The 21,798-nt window shown below is 42.4% G+C and overlaps 2 protein-coding genes across 2 annotated transcripts; one reads left to right on the top strand and one right to left on the bottom strand.

Moving 5' to 3' along the window:
• Positions 1-2,083: 2,083 nt before the first annotated feature.
• LOC109492345 (60S ribosomal protein L34-like) lies at positions 2,084-2,519 on the bottom strand. Its single transcript, XM_045038136.1, is given in 2 exon segments — positions 2,084-2,462; positions 2,464-2,519. Coding segments are annotated over 2 exon segments (351 nt in total). The 5' UTR covers positions 2,505-2,519; the 3' UTR covers positions 2,084-2,152.
• An 8,086-nt stretch (positions 2,520-10,605) lies between these two features.
• NLRP10 (NLR family pyrin domain containing 10) lies at positions 10,606-15,158 on the top strand. The gene is made up of 2 exons (XM_003993082.5): positions 10,606-11,230; positions 13,091-15,158. Exons 1-2 carry the CDS (start codon positions 10,948-10,950, stop codon positions 14,725-14,727), a joined length of 1,920 nt encoding a protein of 639 aa, XP_003993131.1. The 5' UTR covers positions 10,606-10,947; the 3' UTR covers positions 14,728-15,158.
• The last annotated feature ends 6,640 nt before the right edge of the window (positions 15,159-21,798 follow it).

Below are 21,798 nucleotides of genomic sequence, written 5' to 3'. Positions count from 1 at the left end.
AACAGGCTCCAGGCTCTGAGCCATCAGCCCAGAGCCTGACGCGGGGCTCGAACTCACGGACCGCGAGATTGTGACCTGTCTGAAGTCGGACGCTTAACCGACTGCGCCACCCAGGCGCCCCTGATAAGTTCTTTTTTTAAAAAAAAAATGTTTATCTATTTTTGAGAGAGAGAGACAGAGAGAGAGAGAGCAGGGGAGGGGCAGAGAGAGGGGGACAGAGGATCCAAAGCGGGCTCTGAGCTGACAGCAGTGAGCCTGATGGGCTGGAATTCACAAACCTTGAGATCTTGACCTGAGGTGAAGTCAGACGCTTAACTGACTGAGCCACCCAGGTGTCCTGAGTTTGATAAGTTCTTTATAGATTTTGGATACTAACCCTTTATCTGATATGTCATTTGCAAATATCTTCTCCCATTCTGTTGGTTGCTTTTTAGTTTTGTTGATCATTTCCTTCGCTATGCAGATGATTAGTATCTTGATGAAGTCCCAATAGTTCATTTTTGCTTTTGTTTCCCTTGTCTCTGGAGACATGTCTAGTAAGAAGTTGCTACAGCTGAGGTAAAAAATGTTGCTGCCTGTTTTCTCCTCTAGGATTTTGATGGCTTCCTGTCCTACATTTAGGTCTTTCATCCATTTTGAGTTTATTTTTGTGTATGGAGTAAGAAAGTGGTCCAGGTTCATTCTTCTGCATGTCGCTGTCCAGTTTTCCCAGCACCACTTGCTGAAGAGACTGTCTTTATTCCATTGGATACTCTTTCCCACTTTGTCAAAGATTAGTTGGCCATACATTTGTGGGTCCATTTCTGGGTTCTCTATTCTGTTCCTTTCATCTATGTGGTTTTGTGCCAGTACCATACTGTCTTGATGATTCAAACTTTGTAATACAGCTTGAAGACTGGAACTGTGATGCCTCCAGCTTTGGTTTTCTTTTTCAGGATTGCTTTAGCTATTGGGATCTTTTCTGGTTCCATACAAATTTTAGAATTGTTTCAGCTCTGTGAAGAATTCTGGTGTTATTTTGATAGGAATTGCATTGAACGTGTAGATTGCTTTGGGTAGTATTGATATTTTAACAATGTTTGTTCTTCTGATCCATGAGCATAGCATGTTTTTCCATTTCTTTGTGTCTTCTTCAACTTATTTCATAAGAATTCTATAGTTTTCAGAGCACAGATCTTTTACCTCTTTGGTTATGTTTATTCCTAGGTATCTTATGGTTTGTGGTGCATTGTAAATGGGATTGATTCTTTGATTTCTCTTTCTGTTGCTTCATTATTGGTGTATAGAAATGCAACCAATTTTTGTATGTTGATTTTTATATCCTGTGACTTTGCTGAATTCATGGATCAGTTCTAGCAGTTTTTTGGTGGAGTCCTTTGGATTTTTCACATAGAGTATCATGTCATTGGTGAAGAATGAAAGTTTGACTTCTTCCTTGCCAATTTGGATGACTTTTATTTCTTTTTGTTGTCTGATTGCTGAGCCTAGGACTTCCAACACTGTGCTGAACAACAGTGGTGAGAGTGGACATCCCTGTTGTGTCCCTGACCTTAGGGGGAAAACTCTCAGTTTTTCCCCATTGAGGATGATATTAGCTGTGGGTCTTTTCTGCCCTTCTTGCCTAAGCTACGCCTAGGGGCTGGGTCTTGCCTGGCCCAAGAACCATGACCATATGGCTGTTGCTTGTAACTTCAGGAAAGGAGACTTTAGGGTGGCCCCAGATCTTTCTGTGAATATCACAGGAGACATAAGTCTACCCTGCCTGGGCCAGTGTTGTAGCCCAGAGCTGACCTTTGAGAGGCTCTCTCAGTGAAGGAGCCAAGAAGAATCACCTCCATTGGGCTAGATGTGCCCATCTTCTCATTCTTGCATCTGGTGTGTTGCTTTGAAAGTGAGGTGGTTCTTTTCAGGTGTCCATGGACCACACTCATTAGTGGAGGTTCTTTTGATACTTGATGTCCTCCAGAAACTTAGTGCTCTTTTTTCTATCGCAGGTATACAGAATTGTAATAATCATACTCTTTGGTTCATGACACTTGGGTTCATTCATGAACCGCTTTTTTAGTTCCATTCATTCATTCACTCATTATTTTTTATTTTTTTATTATTTTTTGCCTTTGATTGTTTTATTACTCAAAAAAGCTTCATTTCTTTATTTAGCTTTCTGACTCTGTGCTTGTGCCTTCAACACTTTCACAATGATTTTCTTCTCCTCAATAAGGAATGCATGTTTGATCCTGTCACGAACACACTCAGCACACATGGAACCACCGTAGGCCCTGCTGGTATGTTTTTTCATTTTGGACAGCCTCGTAAGAACTTTAGGTCTCATAGCACGAACTCCTCGAAGTCGGCCTGGGCACACGCCACATGCAGATTTTGGTGCTTTCCCAACCTTCTTGGTATAAAGGTAAACGATTCTATTACCCGGGGTTCAGGACAGCCTAGTGTTGTTAGAGGCTGTTGTAGGACAGCCTATGACGGTATGTCAAATGCTGGACCATTCTGAATGCCTACAGACGCCGTCCCCGGAAGAGGCACTCATTATTTTTTAAATAATGTAATGAACGGGACTTATTATCCAAACCAAGAACTAGAACATTCATTCATTTTTTAAAATGATGAACAGAACCTACAACCCAAACCAAGGATTAGAACATTATCAACAGTAGTATTATGAATTAATATATTAGAATATGAATTTATTAAAATAGAATTATATACAATAGAATTTATTACTATGAAAATTAGAACATTATAATAGGTAATATTATCATGAGTATTAGCATATTATCATTCAGTGGTATGCTAGTAAATGTTTAACAACCAGCTCCCTTAAAAAAAGTGACCCTAGTTTTGTTATCAATTTCCATAGTATAGATATTCCTATCATGGTTGATTTCAAGCTACTGGCTCTCAAAATTTAACAACTGGCTCTCAAAATTCCTGAAAATTTGCCAACTGGCTTTCAAGAGCTGGTATGGGTCGGATCCAGCACTGCTGCTTTACATATACCTATTTCTCATGCCCAAGATCTCATTGCCTTCCCGACCCACCCTGATAAGTGACTATTCACCTGAATTTGTGTGTAACATCATTTGCTTAAAAATTATGGTTTATTTATGGTGCAGCCACTCTGGAAAGCAGTGTGGAGGTTCCTCAGAAAATTAAAAATAGACCTACCCTATGACCCAGCAATAGCACTGCTAGGAATTTACCCAAGGGATACAGGAGTACTGATGCATAGGGGCACTTGTACCCCAATGTTTATAGCAGCACTCTCAACAATAGCCAAATTATGGAAAGAGCCTAAATGTCCATCAACTGATGAATGGATAAAGAAATTGTGGTTTATATACACAATGGAGTACTACATGGCAATGAGAAAGAACGAAATATGGCCCTTTGTAGCAACGTGGATGGAACTGGAGAGTGTGATGCTAAGTGAAATAAGCCATACAGAGAAAGACAGATACCACATGGTTTCACTCTTATGTGGATCCTGAGAAACTTAACAGAAACCCATGGAGGAGGGGAAGGAAAAAAAAAAAAAAGAGAGTGGGAGAGAGCCAAAGCATAAGAGACTCTTAAAAACTGAGAACAGGGGCGTCTGGGTGGCGCAGTCGGTTAAGCGTCCGACTTCAGCCAGGTCACGATCTCGCGGTCCGTGAGTTCGAGCCCCGCGTCAGGCTCTGGGCTGATGGCTCAGAGCCTGGAGCCTGTTTCCGATTCTGTGTCTCCCTCTCTCTCTGCCCCTCCCCTGTTCATGCTCTGTCTCTCTCTGTCCCAAAAATAAATAAAACGTTGAAAAAAAAAAACTGAGAACAAACTGAGGGTTGATGGGGGGGGGGTGGGTGGGAGGGAGGGAGGGAGGGGAGGGGAGGGTGGGTGATGGGTATTGAGGAGGGGAGGGTGGGTGATGGGTATTGAGGAGGGCACCTTTTGGGATGAGCACTGGGTGTTGTATGGAAACCAATTTGACAATAAATTTCATATACTGAAAAAAAATTAAAAATGTATACTGAGTATCCTTAAAAAAATTATGGTTTATTTAAAATATATATGGGTTGACTAAGTAATATACTCTTTAATTCTTCTAGTTTTTGAATTCCATAAATATAGCTATACCAGATTTCCCTTGATAAGTGTATTCTTATATATCTTTTTTCCATTCTTTTGATTTCAAGAATTCCATGTCTTTATGTTTTAGGAGGATCTCTTGTAAATAGCATATACCTAAATATTTAAAAAATCCAACTGCTCACATTTGAATTCTTTGGATTCCCATACCTAGTCTATTATTTGGGTTAATTTCTAACATTTTATTATATTTTTAATTTTTTGATGTTTATTTTTGAGAGAGAGACAGACATACAGAGCACAAGCGGAGGAGGTCATAGACAAAGGGAGACACAGAATCTGAAGTAGGCTCCAGGCTCTGAACTGTCCTCATAGAGCCTGACATGGGGCTTCAACAGGCGCTTAACTGACTGAACCACGCAGGCTCCCCTCTAACATTTTATTGTTTATTTTTGTTACACTTTCCATTTTCTTTTTTTAACTTCTATTTGGCCTTATAATGTGGTTATTTGTCTGATTGTGTTTTCTTAAGGTTCTTCTGCTAGTTAAGAAACACATTCTAATTTTAGCATTTTAATTATTATTTTTGATTTTGCCATGCATTTTCTTTTCTTATTTGTTAATTACTTATCAAGGGAAGTGATTCCTTAGTGTACAATATTCATATTTCATAGTTAAGGATTACAGGTCAGTGACAAACTTCTATGGAATTCAATCCAAATAAAACCTTTATATTCCAATATCATTTTGCACTCTGAAAGACACCTGCCTTCTTCATCTCAAAATCTTTCATGGAATCAAAATTTCTGTAGAAATCCATATATGCTTCTTTTTGTGGTTCAGGCACAACAAACTTAAAAAAGAGTGGAACCCCAAAGGGATACAATGAATGCTCTAACAGTATGGAATTGCAGAGGCTTGGCCAGAAGGGTATACATCTGAAGTTTTGTCAAAGCACTGGAAGCCATTATAGTTATTCTCCTCAACATCAACTCCCTGACTGATGGAGTGGTGGTGTTCCAGCAGCACACAGGTGCCAAAGTTACTATGCATTTTAACTCATTTGTTTTGAGTTTAAATAGCTGTACCAATGATACAAGGACTTTGAAATGTTCTAGCTCTGATATTTCCCATTCTGATTTGTGCATGTACTTTGCCAGCCTCCCTGTTTTTCTGACCGCCATCTTGCTAGCAGTTGCCAAGTCACTGGGGACAATGCAGTTCTCCTTCTCCTCCAAGGCCATGTGGGAGTACTGTTGAACAAAGGCAGCCTCTCATAGCAGAGATGGATACTTCCAAATGGCTATATGGAGTCGATCTCAAGAGGACATTTAAACTTACCAACCCCATATGCTAACTTTGTTAGAACTGACCAAAATATAAAAGAGAATATGGTGACCACCATAGGGGCCAGAAGGCACCTTTTCAAGGGGCCTTTGCATGGAAGGGATGGTCTGGAGTTGGAGCCCCTACCTCTATTAGGCAGGCCTGGAAGCAAGGGGGTAATGATGTATACTGAACTTTGCCTTGGCATTTGCCTCCATGGGTGAGGAAAGATTATAATGCAGGCACGGAATTCTGGTAGCTCGACTCAGAGACTTCAATCCCTCCACACATATTTCTAGTTACTCTTGTTTCTTGAGAGTTTGCTGTTAAGAAAAACCCTCTTTACAGAATAAGTGTATAAATGTGTGTGTGTGTGAGAGAGAGAGAGAGAGAGAGCGAGCTTTCTGTTTCATCCACTTATTTCTCTCTTCTGTCTTTTGTATCTCTTTTCTGACTGTTTCCACCCTTGGCCTCTGTCTCTTTGTCTCCACCCCTTCCCTTTCGGATTCCATTGCTCCAGTTTCAGTTCTGCCCACAGCCAAGACAGGGTTGCCTCATTTCATGTCCTGTCTCCACCCTTCAATTAAAACCAGTCTTTTTACATCTCATTTCTATTCCTTCCAGTGTGACTTTCAATCCCTCACCCATCATCTCCATACTTGGATCCTTCTAGGGAAGGCCAGTCTGAGAGTCTTCTCAGTTAGTGGACTCAGTTTTTTGTGTCATGCTATGCATGTGGCTATGTCTCATTCCATTTTCCCATTTTATCTCTTGGGCTTGATTCTTTGCTGTCTTGCTTTGGTCTCTAGCCTCAGCTTGGTTAAGTCTCTGGGAGAGACCAATTCCCATTCCTTCCTGTTCTCCTGGATTCTGGCAGAACTCACTGAGCACTGGGCACGAGGGGCCTTGGGGAGATAGGGGGAGAGGTGCACAAAAGAGGCTCCAAGCTGCTCCCTTATGGCTTCTCCCCTCTTCACCAGCAGCCCTCCCACCCTTAGGAGATGCTCTTACTCATCATTCAAAGAGAATCCAGGGACCACCAGACATGAGTACCCTCACCTAACCACAAAACTCACAGACCCGCTTTGCTCTGCCAAATGACCCTGTCACTTTCCTCAGGCATGGATGGAAGATGTTCCCTCCATTCTCCTGTCAAAGGCCAATCTTTTGCTTTTGCCTTGAATCCTGCCTCAATCCACAGCTCAATTCTCTCCTCTGGTACTTCTCTCTCTTGCCTGTATTTCTAACCTGATTCCTGTGTCAGATGATTTTTTATCAGCATCTAAATCCTTCCATACTCTCTCACATTAAAACAAACAAGACCTTCTTTTGGCCCCACATCCCCCACATCTTCTCAGGACCTCTCCATTCCTTTTGTTGCCAAGCTTCCTGAAAGATATGTCTATATACATTAGTTGATGTACTTTCTTTTGTACTGAGGTTTAGTTGACATACATCATTATATTTATTTCAGATATACAACATTATGATTCAATATATGTTTATATTGTGAACTGATCATCACAACAAATCTAGCTAACATCCGTCATCATACATAGTTCCATATTTTTTTGTGTGATGAGAACTTTCAAGATTTACTCTTACTAACTTCCAAATATGCAAAACAGTATTACTATCTCTACTTCTACCTCCTGTTCTTACTTTGCTAATTTTTATTTTATAACATATATGCTCATAGTTTAAAAGATCAATTAACATCAAAAAGCTTATGCTCCAAATCCAGTACTTTCCTGGTCCACTTCTCCAACCCCCTCCCTACTCCACTACCTCCATTCTCTCTTTCCTGAGGCAACTGCTTTTATATTTAAATTGTTTCCTCTTGCATCTCTGCACTTTTATTTTTTTATTTTACTATATTTACATTTATTTATTTTTGAGAGACGTAGAGAGACAGAGCACAAGTGGGGGAGGGGCAGAGAGAGAAGGAGACACAGAATCCGAAGCAGGCTCTGAGTTGTCAGCACAGAGCCTGATGTGGCGCTCAAACCCACAAACTGTGAGAACATGACCTGAGCTGAAGTCAGATGCTTAACCAACTGAGCTACCCAGGTGCCTCTCATCTCTGCACTTTTAAATAATAAATGTCTACTGCTACCTTTTGTCTCAGTCTCATCAATTTTATGCACTGTCTCTTGACTTCCTATGCCATAATATTCCACCACTGTCCTTTCAATATGGTTATATTACACATTTTAGTTAGATCAATATTCAGCGGTTCCATTATTATTTCTATGCAAACATTATTTATAATGGAGTGTTGTAGTTTATTATTATGTAAAATTCTTTCTTATTTTTTTGTTTTTCCTAGAGCTAGAATTTCTATATTCTAGTTATTTGTTTAGTTTTCTTGGTATTGAATGTTAGTTTCTCCATACCTTCTAGTAGCGTCTCAGTAGGATCTTCCAGAGGGCCTAGAAGCATCTGTTATTCTGTCAATTCTTTTTTCCCCCTGGAGATGATCTGAGAGCCCTATTCTCCTCGGTCAGGGCTTCTGTCCTGTCCCCCCTCTAGGCTCTCTGACCAGGTGCCCTGAGCAGAGTGGGGAGGGTGCTTTGTTTTCCTCCTTGTTTGGATTCCTGTTTCATGGAGCTCCTGTCTTTCTCCCTTTTCACTTTGGTGGGGCACATTCTCCAGTGGTTTAAACAATGTGAAGAAATGGTGCAATGCGTGGCTGAGGACATGGTGGTGACAGTGCCTCAATTCCTTTGCCTCGCGAGTCAGACTGCCCCAGCCTGGCCCTGTGTCAAGTTGTAGGAGAGTGCTGGGGTTTCAGAGAGGGAGAGGAAAGGGCTGCTGGACTCTTTTTTTTTTTTTTCTTGGTGACAGAATAGGTCATCCCTTTGGCCATTCCCTTGTTTTTCAATTTACTATGTGCAGGAAGGAAGTCAAGTTTTCTTCTGATGAGCAGCGCTTATCTACTGAATGTTAGATGGAATGTGTGGGTGTTTCTGCTGCTCTGAGGCCCCGGGGTGCTTTATCTCTCCCAGCCCCAGATGGACCAGGGCCTATTAGGTATGAAAGGGGAGGTGATGGGATTGTCCCACCCACCCTTTTAATCCCAGCACCACCAAGAAGAAGTGAACTAGTGGGTTTGGGCTAAGTGGACCCAGGCTTGGCTGGGGTCTGACTAGAAAAGAACATCTGTTTCCCTCAGTGCCCAGGACCTGGCTTGTTGGGCTCCTGCTTTAGGGAGGTGAGTCATCCCTAACTCACCTCCAGCTCTTTGAGTCCAAATGGCCTGAAGCCTAGATAGCCCATCTCCTTGGCACCCTCTAGTGCTATCTTTTCTTGCTGTCTCCTGAATTAGCTCTGCCAACAGCAGAGATTTTCAGGGGAGCCTGAGAGTTTATTGTAAATCACTCCTGTGTCAATAGGCTTGCTTTTCCAAACTACCCCAAGACTTGCACCCAAAGTCTCTTGTATCCTAACATACTCTGAAAATTTTTTTCTCACTTTTTGGTGCATAGTTAAAATGCTGGCATTTGAATCTCAGTGGCTTTCTCCATTCCCAAATACCTTTTTCTAGCTCTCAGACATTTTGCTACTGAGATGGATTTCCCATTGGTTATAGATCAGAGAGGTAGTTCTGGACCCTGAAGTCTTCTGCTAATTGTTGCTTCTCTTCTTCTGAAGACTGTCACCCTGTCAACATATTAGCTCTATATTTTAAACACAATTGAAGATCCTGTTCTCTCTAGTGGGGGATAGCAGTTAGTCTAACGACATGGTTTCTGCATCTGTCTTCTATGGTTTTTCTTTTCACATCTTTCTGTTCCTATTTACCCAGGTCATAGACAATGATTTAAATCCTGCCTCTTTGCCCACTGGTCCGGCTCTGGAAAATTCTGGAAAACCACTTTTCTCTCAAATTTCTTATCTGGAGTAACCCCTAAGATAGTTTCTGTGATGATCAAGAGAGATAATACTTAGAAATCATGGGGAAAAATAACCCAGTGAAGAAATGGGCAAAAGACATGAATAGACACTTTCCCAAAGAAGACACCCAGATGGCCAACAGACGCATGAAAAGGTGCTCAACATCACTCATCATCAGGGAAATATAAATCAAAACCACATTGAGATACCACCTCACATGGGTCAGAGTGGCTAACATTAACAACTTAGAAAACAAAAGATGTTGTTGAAGATGTGGAGAAATAGGAACCCTCTTGCACTGTTGGTGGGAATGCAAACTGGTACAGCCACTCTGGAAAATAGTGTGGAGGTTTCTCAAAAAATTAAAAATAGAACTACCTTATGACCCAGCAATAGTGATACTAGGAATTTATCCAAAGGATACGGGAGTGCTGATTCATAGGGGCACATGTACCCCAATGTTTATAGCAGCACTTTCAACAATAGCCAAATTATAGAAAGAGCCCAAGTGTCCATCAACTGATGAATAGATAAAGAAGATGTGGTTTATATATACGATGGAATACTACTTGGCAAAGAGGAAGAATGAAATCTTGCCATTTGCAACAATGTGGATGGAACTGAAGGGTATTATGCTAAGTGAAATAAATAAAAGAAAACCAGATATCATATGTTTTCACTCATATGTGGAACTTGAGCAACTTAACGGAGGACCATGGGAGAAGGGAAGGGGAAAAACAGTTTCAAACAAAGAGGGAGGCAAACCATAAGAGACTCTTGAATATGGATAACAAACTGAGGGTTGGTGGGGGTGGGGGTGGGGGAGGGGGAAATGGATGATGGACACTGAGGAGGGCACTTGTTGGGATGAGCACTGGGTGTTGTATGTAAGCAATGTATCATGGGAATCTACCCCCAAAACCAAGGGCACACTGTATACACTATATGTTAGCTAACTTGACAATAAATTTTAAAAAAAGAAAAGAAATCATGGGGCACAAAGTGAGCCCTCAAAGTGACTGTTCTTTTATTATTTGAACTTGTCTCCTTATCTGAATTAGAAAACTTCCAGCTTTGAAATCCTGTGTGTGCTTGAGTCCATGAGGCTGATTGCGAAGCCAATGGGTTGATGATATAGAGTTTCTACTTTCTTGCCAGGACTCCTCAGCAGTCCTAGCCAGTATGCTTCAACTCTGGATAGGTTCACAAAATCAGGGAAGGGCTCACTTTGAAAACTTAAAGAAGTATATATTTTTAACCCAACTGTCTTAAGTAGGCATTTAGGGCCTGATAGTGTGTGTGAGAGGGAGAACGGGGGTGGAGGGAGAGATGGAGAGATAGAACCTATACACCCACATCCCTTCCTTCCTATTTGCTGGCACAGACACATGTCAGCTGACAAAGAGGCACAGCTGGGAATGAGTAAGAAAATTCCCTGCTGTCCCACCTACTCGCTTTTCTTGGAATTTTGCACACGTCTCTCTCTCCTCTCTCCTTGGCCTGGGCTCAGCAGCTTGCTAAACACCCAGAAAGGAGAGTGGCTGAGGTGCCTGCAGGCTGCTTTTCCCTCAGTGCTCACCTCTCTTCCCCTCTCCCTTGTTTCTCCAGGTCACTGGTCTCAACTCGACCCTTCACCCCAACACCATGGCCCTGGCCCACAGCCCCCGAGAGGCATTGCTCTGGGTTTTGAGTGACCTTGAGGAGAAAAGCTTCAAGCTATTCAAGTTCCACTTACGGGACAGAAGCCTGCTTGAGAGGCAGCCGCAGCTGGCTCGGGGGGAGCTGGAGGACCTGAGCCCGGTGGACCTGGCTTCTTTGCTGATTTCCCTGTATGGAGCACAGGAGGCCGCAAAGGTGGTGCTCAGGATCCTGAAGGTCATGAACCTGTTGGAACTAGTGGACCAGCTCAGCCACATCTGTCTGAATGGTGAGTGCAGGAGGGGATGACAGGAGGTCAGGGTAGCCCCAGGACTATGTATGTAAGCAATGTATCATGGGAATGATACCCCCATGACATTTCCAGAGACTCCCACAGCCTGTGATTTATGCTGTCTCTTACTCTTGCCCTCTGTCCATGCCTAGGAGCACCAGTGCCCAGGGTCCTGGTGGTCTCCAGCCCAAGGCTCTGACAGCCCGAGCCGAAGGTGGGGATTTATTTACGGAAAGATTACTATTATCTTGTGGCCATAATGCCCCCACCTCCTGCCTCCAGTCGTAGTGCCACAGAAAAGAAGAGGAGAGGAGAAGGACTTAGAGATTGGGGAAGATGTTGGTGAAGGGGATTCCGCTAAGCAGCAGAAATGGCATCAGGTGGTGGGGGGTCTGACCTTGCCTTAGCTGCTGTCCTAGCAGGCAGCTCAGGCTATTTCCCACAGAGGACAGTCTGCTTCTGCGTCCTTCTCTCTCAAGGAACTGATGGATTGATGCCGCCCTAGAGTGCAGGATGGGCATGGAGCCCAGAAGGTCTCCTGTCCCTTCTCATGGGGTGCCGGGGGGGTGGTGCCTGTGCTCCACCCATAGACCCCTTTCACACCTGAAACCTCTTCTGGCACAAAGTCATGGCTTCTGCTCAGAAGCTGGTTTATCTTGCGCACCTGGTTTGATTACCAAAAATAGGTTTCTATTACTTCACTATCCTCCAGCTTCCCTTCCCTTTCTCCCCTCTCTGTCCTTATCATTTCAATTTTAAAAAAGTTTTTTTTTAATTTTTTTTCAACATTTATTTATTTTTGGGACAGAGAGAGACAGAGCATGAACGGGGGAGGGGCAGAGAGAGAGGGAGACACAGAATCGGAAACAGGCTCCAGACTCTGAGCCATCAGCCCAGAGCCTGACGCGGGGCTCGAACTCCTGGACCGCGAGATCGTGACCTGGCTGAAGTCGGACGCTTAACCGACTGCGCCACCCAGGCGCCCCTTAAAAAAGTTTTTAATTGTTTTTTTAAAGTTTATTTATTTATTTTGAGAGAGAGAGAGAGAGAGAGAGAACAAGGGGAGGCAGAGAACCCCAAGCAGGCTCCGCACTGTCAGCACAGAGCCCACACAGGGGCTCAATCCCACAAATCGTGAGATCATGACCTGAGCCAAGTCAAGAGTCAGATGCTTAACAAACTGAGCCACCCAGGCGGCCCTGTCTTCACCATTTGAAATGAGGATGTTTCATTGGAACACTCAGTCACATACACAGAGACTTTTACACATATACATATTCTTACAAACACCTACTTACAGATGCACACTGACATGCCTTCCTCACACAAAAATACACAAGCTTTTGGGGTGCCTGGGTGGCTCAGTCAGTTATGCATCCAACTTCAGCTCAGGTCATGATCTCACAGTTCGTGGGTTCAAGCCCCACATCGGGCTCAGAGTCTGGAGCCTGCTTCAGATTCTGTGTCTCCCTCTCTCTCTGCCCCTACCCTGCTCGTGCTCTGTCTCTCTCTCAAAAATCAGTAAACATTAAAAAAATACATAAGCTTTCATAGGTGTACTCTCATGGGCATGTGTGGATACAGTCACTCATACCCCACAGATACCCACACACACAAAACACACCCTTGCACACTCATATGGGTGTACACATGCACACCAGGCATGTAAATGTGTGCAGGTACACACACATACACATCTGTAGCAGTCACTCTCCTTGTGGCTGGAAGTATAAACTTCAGGAAGATAGAGGTTAGCATACAAAATGAAACTAGAGATCAGGATCTAGAGTGTGAACGGCCCTCTTGGTCCTTCTTTATCTCCATGTCACCCGCTAACACCCCATGTGTCTGGCTCAGATTACAGAGAAATATACCGAGAGCATGTGCGCGGCCTGGAGGAGAGGCAAGAGGGGGGACCCTGCGGCAGCCACAGCCAGCTGCTCCTCGTGGCCAGGCCTAGCCCGGAGAGCCCAGAATCGTCTGCCCTCCCCGTTCTGGAGCAAGAGCTGGACTCTGTGTCGCTGCAGGCTCTGTTTGATCCAGGAGAAAGGCCTTACCAAGCCCCGCCCACAGTGATACTACAGGGGTCTGCTGGCACTGGAAAGACAACACTGGCCAGAAAAATGGTGCTGGACTGGGCCACTGGCACCCTTTACCAAGGCCGGTTTGATTATGTCTTTTATGTCAGCTGCAGAGAAGTGGTCCTGTTGCAGGAGGGCAGACTGCGCCAGCTCCTCTTCTGGTGTTGTGGGGACGACCAGGCACCTGTGGACGAGATGTTGAGGGAGCCAGAGCGGCTGCTGTTCATCCTGGACGGCTTTGATGAGCTGCAGAGGCCCTTTGCAAAGGGCTTGAAGAGGCTGAGTCCGAGCTCTATGGAGGAAACCCTGCACTCTCTAATTAAGAGAGAGGCACTTTCCACATCTTCACTTCTTATCACCACCCGGCCCCTGGCTTTGCCGAATCTGAAGCCCTTGCTAAAACAGTCACATCATATTCACATCCTAGGCTTTTCTGAGGATGAGAGGAGGAGGTATTTCAGCTCCTATTTCACGGATGAGGAGCAAGCCAGAAATGCCTTTGACATTGTACAAGGGAATGATGCTCTCTACAAATCATGTCAGATTCCAGGCATCTGTTGGGTGGTCTGCTCCTGGTTGAAGGGGCAGATGGAGAAGGGCAGGGAGATCTCAGAGACTCCCAGTAATGACACAGACATCTTCATGGCCTATGTCTCTACCTTCCTGCCGCCCAGTGACAACGGAGGCAGCTCTGAGCTTACCCGGCACAGGGTCCTGAGGGGTCTGTGCTCCTTAGCAGCTGAGGGGATCCAGCACCAGAGGTTCATGTTTGAAGAAGCTGACCTCAGGAAGCACAATTTAGATGGGACCAGGCTTGGTGCTTTCCTGAGCAGCATGGATTACCAAGAGGGATTTGACATCAAGAAGTTCTATACCTTCCGCCACATTAGCTTCCAGGAATTTTTTTATGCCATGTCCTACCTGGTGAAAGAGGACCAGAGTCAGCTGGGGAAAGAGTCCCACAGAAAAGTAAACAGCCTTCTGGATGAAGAGGGGCAGGCAGGGAACGAGGAGATGACCCTCAGTACACGGTTTTTATTGGACATATCAAGAAAAGAGACCTCCTCGAACTTTGAGCTAAAGTTCTCCCTCAAAATTTCTCCCTCGGTACAGCAGGATCTGAAGCATTTTAAAGAAAAAATGGAATCTATAAAATGTAACAGGGCCTGGGATTTGGAATTATCTCTGTATAAGTCTAAAATAAAGAATCTGGTAAAGGGCGTTCAGATGAGCGATGTATCGTTTAAGATGGAACATTCAAATAAAAAGAAATCCCATGGCAAGAACTCATTTTCTGTCAAAACCAGCTTGAGCAATGGATGGAAAGAAAAGCAAAAACGTCCTTGTGACAATAATATAGCAAAGGCTCAAGAGAAGTCTTCTAATGGAAAAGGCAGAGAGGCAGAGGAATGAACGCCGTGGAGGGTAGGAGCAGCATTTATCTGGGAAGCAGATAGAACTGAAGGGTTGGGAAGGTGGTGGGGGTAGGGACCGGAGGATAGGGGAAGACAGGGTGTAAAAAGGAATGGACAGATGAGAGATTACACTAATGGGTACTAGGAGTGGAAAAGCAGAGGAACAAATCGAAAATAGCATTGGATAATAGGGGATCAGAAAACTTGGAACATAAGATGCGGGGAAAGTCCATGTGGAATGAGTTCCCAGGAACAACCACATTTACCATCAATGGCTCAAAATCAGTTATTTAAAATCCCCTCCTCCTAGGGGCTGTTTATAACCTCCTATATGTAGAGTTTCAGTAACCCCTCTTATGTGTCAATGTCAGTCACCAAACATGTGATTTGACTCTTTGTATAAAATAAACTTCTAAATATAATAAACTATGGATTGTGCTTATTCTATAAAATGGGATAATGTGAAACATATCATATCAACATTTAAAGGAAATAGTGTACTGTGTCATACTGGAATATCCCTTTGACTTTGTATTTGTGATCAATTGCAGCTTAAATAGTAGCTCCCCATCTTTCTAGAAACTTCTAGAGTTTCCATGTTGGAAATAAGCCATATCTTGTTACAAATCTTTGGTCTTGGAAGGTCTACTGTGACTTGACTTAGCTTTGTACTAATACCATGTCACTTGTCCTCATTGGTGCCATGACCTCCCTTTTATTTTTGTAAAGACCAGTCAGTTCTAAGCGGTAACTCATAATCTCTTTTTCTTCTTTGGCTCCCTCTGTATAGAAAAGAAGAAGAATCAAAGGAATTCCAGATGTAGTTCGTGACTCATTTCTTAGATGAGGAAATTAAAGTTCAGTTAGGGGCCCTGTCAATTTCTGGGGTTCCTCAGAGACATCTCTTAGTTCCCATACCTCAGTCAACAGTGTAGAGGCACCTGAGGACCTTGTGCCTAAGCACTGCAAACCTACCCCCACCCCAGCTGTTGCTGCTGGTGTCAGCACAGCTGAGAATGTCGGTGCTGCCTTGGACCCTCAGTGCCCCACAGAAAGGTTATAGATACCCCTCGTTTTGCTTTTTACACATTTTTATTACTGTCATGACTCCTCACAAATTGATTCCATGTATACCAATTCCAGTAATCTGCTGGACATGCCAAGACGTCTGAATCCAAGGGAACTCAGCCTTGGATGGTCAACTTGGGACATCATAACACTAATTATTATTAATTCTTTTTCACACAGGAAGGTTGGTGGCTCCACATTTGATAATTAAATAGATAGCATACTGAACACCTAGATTCAGAGTATGTGTAACAAACCTTATGTGTGTGCATGTACTTATTTGAAGAGTAATTTGTACTACATTCCTACAGAGGCTGGTTGGCATCCAGTGAGAAAGGCTGTGTTGTCCCCTACAGAGCTTAGATGTTCACAGAGACCAACTCCCGAACGTCATACAGAATTTGGGCACAATGAAACAGGTGCTTAGCTACACTGCTGGATTTTCATGGGGCCAAGGAGGCCTGCTTCAAAAAACATGGATCTAAAAACCACTGAGGTTTAAACATATTAGGATTCACGTTCAATCCAAACTAGCTTAAGCAAAAATTAAATGACCCACTGTATTTACTTTTTAAAAAGTAATGATTTCTAGTTTTAGGTATGTCAGGCTCTTTTTAAACAATGACATCAAGATTTCACTCTCTCTCTTGTCTGTTGCTCTTTTTATAGTCACCCTTTCTTATTTCAGAGAGTGGCTCTTACGTGTCGGAGAAAATGGCCATAAGAGCCATTTCTCTTATGGTCTGCTTAAACCATCCTTACAGTCAATGACCCTAAAGGAACAGAATCGTCTTTACCAACAGGTCTAGCAGAGAAGTTGGAAGAGGTTTCTGACCTGACTCTAGATATGTACCAAGCCTTGAACAATCACTGTGGTCTGGAAGATGAACTTCTCTGACTGGATAGCCCTAAGTCTCATGGTCTAGGCCACACCCCCATGGCTAAGTAAGAAAGAATCAGCACTTCCTGAAATGCATGGAATGGGAGAGTAGCTCCCCAAAGGAAAGGATTCTGAACAGACAGAACAATATGTCACACAGACTTTACACAAATACAAGTGTGTCTGATGGTCTGGGATTCCCTGAGGGGGCTGTGTAAGAGGGAGATGCAATGAAATCCCTGTGCATAGAAGTCTGAAAGAAAGGGTCCACTGGGCTTCAGGACTTGATGGTCAAAGGGAGGAGTGATTCCAGGTACAGAGAGGGGCTGGCCTTACCTGGTGCTTACTTAGCCTCCCTCTGGGGAGTGGGAGGTGCCAACCATGGGAAAGAGAAGGCTGTGGTCAAAGGGAAGAGCTCTGTCCCTAGGGAACAGCCATGGGGACCCCCTCTGAAGGGGTGGGGTTCAAGAGTGGCAGGAGGAGGAAGGTAGTGAGACAAAATACAAGATGCCCAGTTACATTTGAATTTCAGATAAACTATATATATATATTTTTTGCATGGGACACACTTATACTAAAAGTTTACTTGTTTATCTGAAATTCAAACTTAACTGAGCATTATATATTTTTATTTGCTCAATCTGGCAATCCTTAGTGGAGGAGGGTGGTGGGGGAGCAGGCAGCAGCCATAAGCCACATGAAGTAATATATCAGCTGCTATAGCTCCAAATAGTCTTGAAAATTTTACCATATTTCTCCCCATCTCTGGGATTCTTAAAATGAAACCCACATTTTTTGTAGAACCCACAAACTGGTGGGGTTCCTATAGCAAGTTAAAAATGTGAATATTCTTGGGAATATTTGGAGAACATTTGCCAGGGAAAGACTGAATTTATTTTAGCAAATATGTGGCGATTTTGAGATTGGATCAATGTCCAAATCCATTTTTGTCACTGTTGTCATTGACTATGCCTTCTTAGACAAGTTAGAATTTCCTTTTCCCTTTTTGGAACATTGGCAGAAATGCAACTCCCTCCACACACACACACACAACACACACACACAGACACACACAAAACAAACAAACCAAAAGAATCTACCCCGCAAACAACCCCCCCAAACACCACACAAAACAACAAATCAAAACAACCAAACAAAGCAAAACACCCTTCTGAGTTCATAACAGACTCAGAAAGATGATAATCTCTATGTTTCACACTGCCCATGCCCCACTTTTAGCCCCCAATGGATTTTTTTTTCCAATTTAGTTAACATACAGTGTAATCACCCAGTGATTGATCACTTACATATCACACCCAGGGCACTTACATATGACACTTACATATGATATGTAAGTGTCCTCCTTAATGCCTGTCACCCATTTAACCTCCCCTCCCATCAACCCTCAGTTTGTTCTCTGTATTTTTTTTTAATTTATTTTAGAGAGAGCATGTGCAAGTGGTGGTGGCAGAGAGAGAGAGGGAGAGAGAATCCCAAGCAGGTTCCACACTCGGTGTGGAGACTGATGCAGGGCTCCATCCCACGACCCTGAGATCATGACCTGAGCAGACGCTCAACTGACTGAGCCACCCATGTGCCCCAGTAAAGGTGGTTAAAGATAAATTTATTTTAAATTTAATTTTATTGTTTCCCTCTTCTGATTTGCTTCTATTCAATGTTGATTTTTTAAAAATATAATTTATTGTCAAGTTAGTTAACATATAGTGTATACAGGGTGCTCTTGGCTTCAGGAGTAGATTCCCATGATTCATTGTTTAAATTTAACACCAGTGCTCATCCCAACAAGTGCTCTCCTTAATGCCCATCATCCATTTTTCCCTCTCCCTCACACCCCATCAACCCTCAGTTTGTTCTCCATATTCAAGAGTCTTATGGTTTGCTTCCCTCTGTTTCAAACTATTTTTCCCCTTCCCTTCTCCCATGGTCTTCTGTTAAGTTTCTCAAGTTCCATATGAGCGAAAACATATGATACCTGTATTGCTCTGGCTGACTTATTTCACTTAGCATAGTACTCTTCAGTTCTGCCCACGTTGTTGCAAATGGCAAGATTTCATTCTTATTGCCAAGTAGTATTCAATTGTATATCTAAACCACGTCTTCTTTATTCATTCACCAGTTATGGACATTTGGGTTCTTTCTGTAATTTGGCTATTGTTGAAAGTGCTGCTATAAACATTGGGGTATATGTGCCCCTATGAATCAGCACTCCTATATCCTTTGGATAAATTCCTAGTAGCGCTATTGCTGGGTTGTAGGGTAGTTCTATTTTTAATTTTTTGAGGAACCTCCACACTGTTCTCCAGAGTGGCTGCACCAGTTTGCATTCCCACTAATAGTACAAGAGGGTTCCCCTTTCTCCACATCCTCACCAACATCTGTTGTTTCCTGAGTTGTTAACGTTAGCCACTCTGACCTGTGAGGTGGTATCTCAATGCGGTTTTGATTTGTATTTCCCTGATGATGAGCGATGTTGAACATCTTTTCATGTGTCTGTTGGCAATCTGGGTGTTTTCTTTGGAAAAGTGTCTATTAATGTCTTCTGCCCATTTCTTCACTGGATTATTTATTTTTAGAGTGTTGAGTTTAGTAAGTTTTTTTAACTATATTTTGAATACTAACTTTTTATCTGATATGTCATTTGCACATATCTTTTCCCATTCTGTTGGTTGCCTTTTAGTTTTGTTGATTGTTTCCTTTGCTGTGCAGAAGCTTTTTATCTGGATGAGGTCCCAATAGTTCACCTTTGCTTTTATTTCTCTTGCCTTCAGAGATGTGTTAAGTAATAAGTTGCTGCAGCTGAGGTCAAAGAGGTGGTTGCTTGTTTTTTCCTCCAGGGTTTTGATGGTTTCCTGTCTCACATTTAGGTCTCTTATCCATTTTGAATTTATTTTTGTGTATTGTGTAAGAAAGTGGTCCAGGTTCATTCTTCTGCATGTTGTTGTCCAGTTCTCCCAGCACCATTTGCTAAAGAGTATGTGTTTTTTCCCATTGGATATTCTTTCCAGCTTTGCCAAAGGTTAGTTGGCCATACTTCTGTGGGTCCAATTCTGGGTTCTCTATTCTATTCCTTTGGTCTATGTGTCTGTTTTTGTGCCAATACCACATTGTCTTGATTACAGCTTTATAGTGAAGACGAAAGTCTGGGATTGTGATGCCTCCCACTTTGGTTTTCTTTTTCAACATTACTTTGGCTATTCAGGGTCTTTGGTGGTTCCATACACATTTTAGGATAGTTTGTTCTAGCTCTGAGAAAAATGCCAGTGCCATTTTGATTGGGATTGCATTGAATGTGTAGATTGCTTTGGGTAGAATTGACATTTTAACAATATTTGTTCTTCCAATCCATTAGAGTGGAATGTTTTTCCATTTCTTTGTGTCTTCTTCAACTTCTTTCATAGGTTTTCTATAGTTTTCAGCATACAGATCTTTTACCTCTTTGGTTAGGTTTATTCCTCGGTTTTTTATGGCTCTTGTTGCAATTGTAAATGGGATCAATTTCTTGCTTTCTCTTTCTGTTGCTTCATATTGGTGTATAGGAATGCAACCAATTTCTGTACATTGATTTTTTATCCTGAAACTTTGCTGAATTCATGTATCAGTTCTAGCAGCTTTTTGGTGGAGTCTTTCGGGTTTTCCATGTAGAGTATCATGTCGTCTGTGAAGAGTGAAAGTTTGACTTTTTCTTTGCCAATTTGGATGCCTTTTATTTCTTTTTGTTGTCTGATTGCTGAGGCTAGGACTTCCAACACTATGTTAAACAACAGTGGTGAGAGTGGACATTCCTGTCCTGTTCTTGATCTCAGGGAGAAAGCTCTCAGTTTTTCCCATTGAGGATGATATTAGCTGTAGGCTTTTCATATATGGTTTTTATGATGTTAAAGTATGTTCCTTCTATGCTGACTTTCTTGAGGTTTTTTTTTAAGAAAGATGCTATATTTTGTCAAATGCTTTTTCTGTATCTATTGACAAGATCATGTGGTTCTTATCCTTTCTTCTATTAATGTGATGTATCACATTGATTGATTTGTGAATACTGAACCAGCCCTGCAGCCCAGGAATGAATCCCACTTGATCATGGTGAATAATTCTTTTAATATACTGTTAAATTCAATTTTCTAGTATGTTGTTGAGAATTTTTGCGTCCATTTTCATCAGGGATATTGGCCTGTAATTCTTTTTAGTGGGATCTCTGTCTGATTTGGGAATGAAGGTAATGCTGGCTTTATAGAGTCCAGAAGCTTTCCTCCCATTTCTATTTTTTGGAACAGCTTGAGAAGGATAGGTATTAATTCTGCTTTAAATGTCTGGTAGAACTCCCCTGGGAAGCCATTTGCCCCAGGACTCTTATTTGTTGGGAGATGTTTGGTAACTGATTCCATTTCTTCGCTGGGTATGGGTCTGTTCAAACGTTCCATTTCTTTCCATTTGAGTTTTCATAGTGCACGGGTGTCTAGAAATTTTTCCATTTCTTCCAGGTTGTCCAGATTGTTGGCACATAATTTTTCATAGTTTCATTATTCTCTAATAATTGTGTTCCTGTGGTGTTGGTTGTGAGCTCTCCTCTTTCATTTGTGATTTTATCTATTTAGATTCTCTCTCTTTTCTTTTTGAGAAGTCTGGCTAGGGGGTTATTAATTTTGTTTATTCTTTCAAAAATCAGCTCTTAGATTCATTGATCTGTTCTACTGGTTTTTGTTTTGTTTTTTGTTTTGTTTTTGGATTCTATATTGCTAATTTCTGTTCTAATCTTTATTAGTTCTCTTCTGCTGGCTTTGGGGTTTCTTTGCTGCTCTGCTTCTAGTTCCTTTAGGTGTGAGGTCAAGTTTTGTATTTGGGATTTTTCTTGTTTCTTGAGATAGGCCTGGATTGCAATGTATTTGCTTCTTAGGATGACCTTTGCTGCATCCCAAGGGTTTGGACTGTCATGTTTTCATTTTCATTTGATTCCATTTATATATTTTTAAAATTTATTCTTTAATTGACTGGTTGACCCATTCATTCTTTAGTAGGATGTTCTTTATCTTCCATGCCTTTGGAGGTTTGCCAAATTTTTTCCTGTGGTTGATTTCAAGTTTCATATCGTTGTGACCTGAAAATATG

This window comes from Felis catus, chromosome D1 (genome assembly GCF_018350175.1).
Source record: "Felis catus isolate Fca126 chromosome D1, F.catus_Fca126_mat1.0, whole genome shotgun sequence".
NCBI classification, from domain to species: domain Eukaryota; kingdom Metazoa; phylum Chordata; class Mammalia; order Carnivora; family Felidae; genus Felis; species Felis catus.
Note: the sequence above shows the minus strand (reverse complement) of the source record. Positions and strands in the feature narration are given on the sequence as shown.

What these genes read in the sequence shown, in the direction of transcription:
- NLRP10 (XM_003993082.5), top strand. Translation starts at nt 10,948, where the DNA reads ATGGCCCTGGCCCACAGCCCCCGAGAGGCATTGCTCTGGGTTTTGAGT. An exon ending in CAGCCACATCTGTCTGAATG is followed by an intron (nt 11,231 to 13,090) that starts GTGAGTGCAGGA and finishes TGTCTGGCTCAG; the next exon opens with ATTACAGAGAAATATACCGA.